The 9079-nt window shown below is 46.0% G+C and overlaps 1 protein-coding gene across 1 annotated transcript in view; it reads left to right on the forward strand.

The window, feature by feature from the left end:
- LCT (lactase) overlaps positions 1-9079 on the forward strand; it is a 72119-nt gene that overhangs the window by 54594 nt on the left and 8446 nt on the right. The window contains exons 12-14 of the mRNA XM_004703881.2: positions 1430-1632; positions 4482-4591; positions 5497-5631. Of these exons, the coding sequence (XP_004703938.1) occupies positions 1430-1632; positions 4482-4591; positions 5497-5631 (448 nt within the window). The remainder of the gene's footprint in view (positions 1-1429; positions 1633-4481; positions 4592-5496; positions 5632-9079) is intronic.

Below are 9079 nucleotides of genomic sequence, written 5' to 3' on the forward strand. Positions count from 1 at the left end.
GGTTAATGTTGGATTTGTGGGCTTGGGCAGCATTGGGTTGGGATGTTTTCGTGATGCACACTTTCTTTACATAAAACTCTCTTACACATTGAGTTGCTGTGGATTTGTTTCTCTAAAGTACCTAGACAAATACAAAAGGTATTTCCTATAAAGAAATCATTGGTTTGCACAATTCTATCATGCGATGTCTACTTTCATTTCTGCCACCAAGGCCATATTTTCCAGCTACCATTCCTTCCTCTTTGTTCCCAACTTTTGCATTCCAGTCACCAGTAATCACCAATGCATCTTGATTGCACGTTTAATTTCAGACAGAAGGTAATTTTAGAATTCCTCAAGTTTTTCATCAGAAGCTTTAGTAGTTAGTGTATAAATTTAAATAATAGTTATATTGACTGGATTTCCTTGTATGCCGCTAGATATTGCTCTATCACAGCAGCATTGTACTTCGAAAGATCTTGAAATGTCCTTTTTGAAGATGAATGTGACTCCCTGACAATCACAGAAGTGCTAAAGAGACAGTAGAGGTGAGGTATCCACTCCGGGGAGCCACAATAAGAGGGGCAGGAAAGCATTAAGAACAGAGAGATAAGAAGCAGGGCAGGATAGTACTGGCACCTGTAGGGAGGTTTTAAGTTTGAGCAGGGTGGGGAATGCTGAGCTTCCGGTCAGAAGAATGTTTCTAGTCACCAAGCACCAGTGTGTGTGCTTGTGGAGTCCTGGACAAGCAGAGCCCGCTGTCTGGTTCCTGCCCCAATCAGAACACTGCTTGCAATGATTTTTAAATGTCATGCTGTGCTAGGCCCATTGGCAGTTCACTGTGCAGTATGGCTCCGTGTTCACTCCTCTTTTTATTCAGTCTCTTCCTCTGATTGGGCTTGGAGCCATTTCTTTATTTTTTCTTATCCTTTGAAGCTTTCAGGCTTAGGATTGTCCTCTGTATCCATAATTGGTTTCTCGGGTCTCTGTTGTGAAGGGTCTGGTCTACCATCTTGGCCACCAATCTCCCATCAACTATGTTTTCAAGCTTCAGTTTCACAGTAGGCTCCAAAGAGCTCCCGGATGGCCACTTGTGGGGCACACACTGTTCCGTGACTTCTGTCTGAGGCATGTGTCACTCTTCTAGGGAGAAGGGACGGAAACCAACGCGTATTAACTGCCTTCTGTCTGCCAAACTAGGGCGAAGGGCTCCACATACATGCTTTCACCTCTGTCTCACAAGAATTCTACGTTGCCTACTTTACAGAATGGCTAAATTATTTGCCCAAAGTTACAAAGCCAGCTAAGAAGTGGTGGAGCCAGGCTTTGAATTCTAGTCTCCCTAACCGTGACACCTGTACTCTTCCACAAACATACGGCAGACATCTGCAGGCAGAGTAACCCTCTCAGCCACATTCACTCTCCACTGACAACCATGTCTGTGTTCCAGGGATCTCCTTTAGGCCTGGTACTGCCCCCTACATTGTCGGCCACAACCTAATAAAGGCTCATGCTGAGGCCTGGCATCTATATAACGACATGTATCGTGCCAAGCAAGGGGGAATCATTTCCATCACCATCAATAGTGACTGGGCTGAACCCAGGAACCCCTCCAACCAAGAGGATGTGGAAGCAGCTAGGAGATACATTCAGGTTTGTTTTTCTTTGGGGAACTTTAAAAAAAAATCGTTTTATAGGGGGCTCTTACATATATCATAACAAACCATACTGGGGAGCTATTCTTATTTCCCCATCTTTTTCTCTCCTCTCATGGTCTAATGTGAATACAATTGGATTGCAAATCAAAAACTTTAAGATTTACATCGGTTTTGCTGTTACTTGAGTTTGGGAGCTGGGGGAAAGGCAGCTAACCGTGTTGTACTTCAGCTTTCTCATCTCGAAACTGGGTGTGCTCTGCCCAGCTCACAGGTTAACTGTGATGAAGTGATTTGAGCTCTATGGAGTAGGGGCTGGCTTTTAAGTCTGTGAAATTATTTAAGAGTGTCATCCTTACTGGATGTAAAATGGGCTTAACGTTCATTAATAGAAAGACATTCCATCCCTTTCATCTCTGGTTTGATTGTGGTGTCCAGTAGAGCTGGGATGCAATGCCAGGCTTTACCGCTAGATGTCATTATCTAAGCTTACTTATTTCAAGGTAGAAATTTTGTAAGGAGCCCTGGTGACTTAGCAGTTAATTAATTGGCTGTTAATTGAATAGGAGTTAGAACCTAGCAGACACTCCAGGAGAGAACGACATGATCTGCTTTTATAAACACTGCAGCCTTGAAGCAGAGAAGGGCTTCATGAGGCATTTTGATTCCGTGGCGATGGGTTGGATTTGGGATTTTAAATGTATTGGGAGTGTATTAGTGCCCCTAATTTACCAATGCCTGGGGTTTAAACATTAAGTACGTGCATATTTTGGTCTAGGAATTTTGTCCTATTACTACTCTGTAGGAAGAAGAGATACCGGTAAACAGAAACCAAGATAGCCTACCCTTGTTTTGGTCTGAGTCCCTAATAAGAGAAGTAAAAAGGTTAAAAAAAGAGAGCGAGAGCGAGCGAGCGAGCGAGAGAGAGAGAGAGAAGTAAAAGGAAATGAGCTTTGTTCATGGCCTGGCTTTTCTCCGACTCTTGCTGGTGTCTTTGAAGGCTTGGAAAGAACTCTTTCCCACATTTCAGCATCAAGAAAGAAATACGACGAGGGCTCTTTCTCCATCGAGCTTCACTTTTGGTTCTGTGGTGGAGCTGCCTGCCTGTGGCCCTCCTTACGGGAGGACACCATTCCTGACTCCTAGTGGCTTTATATAGCGTTTCTGCTGCCGTCATTCTTTACAGCAAAGATAACCTCCTCTTTCTCCCCTAGAGTGGCTGGTGGGTTTGAATCACTGACTTTGTGGTTAGCACCCAGCATCTAACCCACAGCAGCACCAGGGCTCCTTTAGGAATATTGGAGCCTTGATTTGCCTAATTCTTCAGAAGGGAGCTTGACAATGGTGGTCAAATAAGTCAATACAAACAAGGGCCAGATTTTCATCTTGTGAGCCAGCTGGAGAAAAGGAAGCTTGAGACAAAATAAATACACCCTTCATTTCAGACTCACTCAACTCATGAAGTAGAACAATAATTGGTTTTACTGAAATCAAGACCCCAGACTTTAGGAAATGTTAGCTTGTGAATTAGATCGAACATTTATATTGGTGAACTGTGATACTGTAGCTCAAGATATGAAGGTCTACTGCAAAAATATGTGGGTGCATTCGGACTTCTTTTACAGGGAATGTATATTCAAACTTCATGTCTGACTTTATTTATAATGGAAGGCTACCTCCATTCCACATGTTAGGCATGAGACAACAGACAAGGGTAGAATTGATGACATAGGGGAAGCTTCCCAAATATATAGCACAATAGTATTTGGATGCTGTGTTAGGCAGGGTCGACTAGAGAAACAAATCCAGTGATAGATAGATATAAATATATATCAAGAAAGCATCCCAGCCTTGTCCAAATTAAGTCTGTAAGTCCGATGCTAGTCCATATGCAGCCACATGCAGTCATCCAGAATGCAGGTGGATCCCAGGCCAGTGAGAGCAGGGTTGTGTGGATCCAAGGTCAGTGGAAGGCTGGGAGGGCCCCAGCAACTTCAGGGCCAGCGGCAGAGAGAGAGGGAGAGGGGTCCTCCTTATGAGAAGGCCACACCTGCAAGGACACAGCTTCAGGTTGTGACCTGGTTGACAGGTCTAACTGCACCCCTAGCCAGGAGTGTTTGGTTGACATAAAGCCATCAGACACCCACAGATGCCCTGAGTTCCCCTGTGATTCGGAACGGCCTAACAAATTGCTGTCTAGCCCATTCTGACTCGCGGCGCCCCTCGTGTCAGAGCAGACCTGTGCTCCACGGGGTTTTCTCCTGCTGACTTTTCAGAAGAAGAGCACCAAGATGGTCTTCCAAGGTGCCTCCACCCTTTCAGGTAACTCTTGGCACCACCCAGAGACTCCAAGGATGACTTAAACTGACTCCGAGAAAACAGATGGGCCATTTTCCCACTTTCCGGCTGTGAGCCCAAAGCCCATGTTGGATTATCTTTTACTTAGGAAGCCCAGAAATCCTTACAAGGCACTCCTTCCAGAAAGGTCTGGTTGGTGCACAGGAATATGGAGAGGAAGGGCAGGGGGCCTGCAGGCTGATCGCTCCCTCCTCTTCAGTGGGCAGACAGAGACGAGGGCAGCAAGACAACATTTTCTGGGCGCCCGGGCCTATGCTCCATTCAGTTCCTCCTCCTCAACATGCAATGACCCAGAGCACAGCGCAATTGCTCTCAGAAAACATAAGCACAGGTGAAGAGGCTTGCACACAAGCCGTGCCATGCAAACAGGCATTGGGAAATTGAGAGCTCAAGATTGGGAGCTGGGAAAGAAAGGGGGACTTCTGAGGTAGTGACCTCTAAACAGCCTCTTGGTTGTTTTACCTGACTGTCCCACAACCCCACCTGCAGTTTATGGGAGGCTGGTTTGCACATCCAATCTTCAAGAACGGAGATTACAATGAGGTGATGAAGACACGAATTCACGACAGGAGCTTGGCAGCTGGCCTCAGCAAGTCTCGGTAAGTCCCTGTGCCCACCCGCAGCCAGGAGAGCATCAGCCGGCCGAAGCCTGGTCTGCAGTTGCAAACACAGCCGTGGGGGGACAGTGGAGGTATTAGAGTCACAGAGACATGGCGTGGGCCAGTTACCTCACCTTCCTCTGAGCCTCCCTGCTTGTGTAAAACTTTAAGCCCAGGACTTGGCACTGCCAGGCACTTGACAAGCCAGTTGCTAGGAGGTTGTTAGTCTTCCACAAACCTTTCCCACGGGCTCTCGCCTCTCAGCAACCCCATTGCTTCACCCCACGGACAAATTCCCTGGCTCCTTCTCATCTTCCTGCAGCCCTCTGTGAAACAGCAATGGGTCGCTGCCAGGCATGTACCTCTGAAATATTTGGTTATTAGGTGATGATTCTTTGTACCAATACAGCCCAACTGTGAGACCTCATCCCTCTCCCTCTCTCAGAAGTTAGAGCAACAGCAAGCATTGACCTATCTTTTCTGACTATTTCCTACTTCAAGAGGAGTACACAGAGACCCGAAGACTAGGGAAGGTGCTAAGAGATGCAGAGGAAAGCAGGCAGCCAGACTCTAGGACCCACACTGGGTTTGACCTGAGATTAGTGGTGTCGTGTGTGAAAGGGGACAAGTGATGGTCGCCAGGGACATACTCACGGATCTCATGAAGTTCCAACCAACTAAGCAGGGGAGAATAAAAGGAGTTCATAGGATGTGGATTCCTAACACAGCCTTCACCCTAAATGTCCCTGCATAGCCCTGCTGCATAGATTGATAAGGGTTCCCACCTGTGCAGCACACAGTGCAGCCCTCTAGTCGTGACCAGGCATCTGGGGGCTGGAGCCCGCCCATTTCCATCCCCTTCTCTTCTCAATGCATGGTTCTGCCTGAGTAACTCTTGCCACCAGGCTCCCGGAATTTACGGAGACGGAGAAGAGGAGGATCAACGGCACCTATGACTTCTTTGGGTTTAATCACTACACCACTGTCCAGGCCTACAACCTCAACTATGGTCCTTGGATCTCCTCCTTTGATGCGGACAGGTGAGCCTGCCCCCGGGGCATGGGAACAACCGAGAGGAAGTGCTGGAAGGTGGGTAAGAGCCCTAAGGACGCATCGCGTAGGGAGGGAGTCAGACACTAGGGACAGAACCTCTTACGGTGGTGGCAGTTCCTGATAGCTTGGGCAGGTGGCACCGCTGGAGTGGAAGAGTGCTGCTTCCCTCATCCAACCAGAATGTACACAGCCCCCTCCTCCTATTTGCATGAGCTGAGTCCTGATGGCTGACTGTGCTCTGAGGGCAGGACTCCAGTGCCCACACCAGACTGGAGAAACGCATTTCCCTCATCCTCCCCTGACTTCCCAGGGTAGAGGGGTGAGCCCAGCCTCACACTCCCACACTCAGTGATCTTCCGCTGCCACTCCCACGCATCCTCATGGCAGGTGCTCTGGGCAGTCTCCCATCCATGTCTTCCTATTCCTGCAACGTGTTCTCCCCCACACTGAGAGGCTCACGTCCACTCAGCCCATCCCTGTGTCAGGTCCTCCTGTGCAGTCAGAGCTGCAACCGGAGGTCATGCCCACTTCAGCAACCCCTATGCATCCACACACTCCCAAGATTAGTGGCATACATTCCTGCCCCAACACTGGATCCTGAGACCTCCTTCCCTGTCCGCTGCCATCTCATCTGCCCAGTGGTGTGAATTCTCGTGCCACCCACTTAGTGACCAATGACCTGGGCACCTCACTCTGACCACCTGGTGATGGGGGATGTGCCCCACCCAGTGACTAGTGAGAGCACTCCCAGTCCCAGTGATTGGCCAGAGACACACCACTTCACCACCAAAGTCAGTCACATCTTGACATGTGCTCTCTGCATCTCAGAGATGCTAATGCCTCATCCAATATCCACCCAGCTGCAACATCACACATTCCACACCCGCATAATTCCTGCAGGTCATTTGTTCTTGCACTTAAGCCCTTTGATCCTCCACCAGCTACTAGGAACCCGTTTCATTCATGTGCAGTGTTTATCCCATCCATTTCAGTAACACTGCCTCATGGATAAAGAGACCTCCCACTAGAATTTCCAAAGAATTCACTAACTGCTCGTACCAACTCAGACAGACCCCCACAGTCCCACAAGGACTGTGGAGGGACCCTGACCACCAAATACTTGTTATCTCCTATCAGGGAAAGACCCTGCTCCCACACCTCCACCCAATCTGGCAAGGGAAGACATAAGAGCCTAGTGCAGATGATTCACTTGCGTGTGTGATTCACCATTTCTACTACTGAGAGTGAACGATGGGTAGCTAACAGATACTACCAAAGTCCCACATACATCAGAACCATAAAACAATTGAAATAATATAAAGGAAGCGAGATTCTATAAACAGGGGAGAAACAAAACTCAGCATACATAAAAACAAAAGATCAGTACATAACAAGCATTCATACAATCAATCAATCAACACCTTAATGCTTCAGAGACTGCAGATAATAACAAATCATATGAAGAAATTATCTAGCTCAAACAAGTGAGCAAATCAAAGGCACAGAAAACCTTCATGAGGCAAAATGGTGTGTTAGTCCGGGTAGACTACAGAAACAAATCCATAGCAACTCATATGTGTCTAAGAGAGAATTCTATATAATTCTATACATTAAGAAAGCATCCCAACTCAGTCCAGTCCAAGCCCAGTAAGTCCGATATTAGCCCATATGTCCGAGGCTGATCTATAAGGTCCTCTGCAGACTCATGAAACACATGCAATGACGCCGAATGCAGGACAGTCACAGTCCAGTGGGTAGAAAGTCTTTGGATCCAGTGGTGTTGTAAGCATCTCACCACTGGCAGGGGTCTCCAGGTGGCTTCTCCAGGTCCAGGATTCTGGCTGCCTCAGGCTAGGTCCATGTGGCTTCTCCTCAGGAATGTCTCACAAGGAGCCAGCCTTATCAGTAGCGAGTCTCCAAGGGAGTGAGCCAAGAGTAAGAAGTGTCTCCCGCCTCCAAGGTAGAAAATGCCAGAGTTCCCAAAATTCTCAGGAGAAGATCATGACCACACAGAGGCCTCATTGGTTATATTTTGATTGACAGGCTAGACTCCCGGCCCTGCCCCCCCGCCCCAGCCCTTCACTCATAATCTCCTCAAATTGACACCAGATTATGTAACTACCACAAATGGTAATAGAACTACCTGATAAGAGTTTCAAAAGGTTTATATATAGGATCTTAAAAGAGATCATGGAAAATGCAGACAACTCCTAGGAGAATTCAGGAAAACAATATAAGAACAAAATTACACAACAGACTATTAGAAATCCTACACAAGCAATAACTAGAAATCTAGATTTACAATAAAATATCAGAAATAACTATCTCAATGGAAGGACACAGAAGCAGAACCGAATCAATGGAGGAGAGAATCTATGAAATAGAGGATGAATTCTTTATTACTGAACTATTTGAGGAATAATCAGAAAAAAAAGAAGAAAGAAAAATGAAGAAATTCCGAGAGTTTGTGGGGCAATATCAAAGGAAAGAAACTACTCATACTTGGGATTCCGGAAGAAGAGGAATAAAAGAGAAGGAGGGGAAGACACAGAGAAAATTGTGGAAGATTTATTGAAAGGAAACTTCCCAAATATGAAAGATGTGAAGATTTCCAACAAGAAGTTCAACCAATCCTATCCTGATACACTCTAAAAGAAAGTCACCACTACCTGTTATAATCCAAGTTTCCAAAGACAGAGACTTCAGAGAGCAGCTCCTGACAAATCATGACAAGGGAGCCCAATAAGACTAAGCACTGATTCTGCGAAGAAACTGCAGGCCAGGAGACAGGGGGATGGCACCTAAATGGGATTCAAAACGTTTGTGAAAAATGGAATGAAAATATAGTGGAATTTATTCACACACATTTTGAAGTCTTTTCCTATATAAAAACTCAGAGAGACAAGAATTGCCAACAAGAATCATATATCCAAAAATTGTTTAGCTTATAAAAGATTTACCTTGAACAGAAATTTTGAGAGCTTTCTATTTGAGATCAAATTGACAGCAGCAGCTCCAAAAAGATTCAACAGAAACTTTAGGGGAAAAGTGAGATTATGTTAATGAGAACGGAGTAATTAAGAAAAGGAAGATAAGAAAAGTGGCACAACTAAAAAAATGTAATCAATGTCACTATAGTTTATATGTAGAAACTGTTGATTCGGGGTATGTTTTGCTATTTATATTTTCAATAGCAAAATAAAACTTAAAAAAATTCTCAGAAGTAAAATAAGGCTGAAAAAATGAAAACAAGGAACCAGAGATGCCAATCTGTAAATAACAGCAACTTCCAAGCAAAAATGGGGAACGGTGCCCATGATGCACACCTTCCCGACACAATTTCTGAAGACAAATGTGTGCATAAGCAAATGTGGTGAAGAAAGCTGATGGTGCCCGGCTATCAAAAGGCATAGTGTCTGGGGTCTTAAAGGCTTG

This window comes from Echinops telfairi, unplaced genomic scaffold (assembly GCF_000313985.2).
Source record: "Echinops telfairi isolate 266 unplaced genomic scaffold, ASM31398v2 ScPeMD7_4;HRSCAF=17, whole genome shotgun sequence".
NCBI lineage: Eukaryota > Metazoa > Chordata > Mammalia > Afrosoricida > Tenrecidae > Echinops > Echinops telfairi.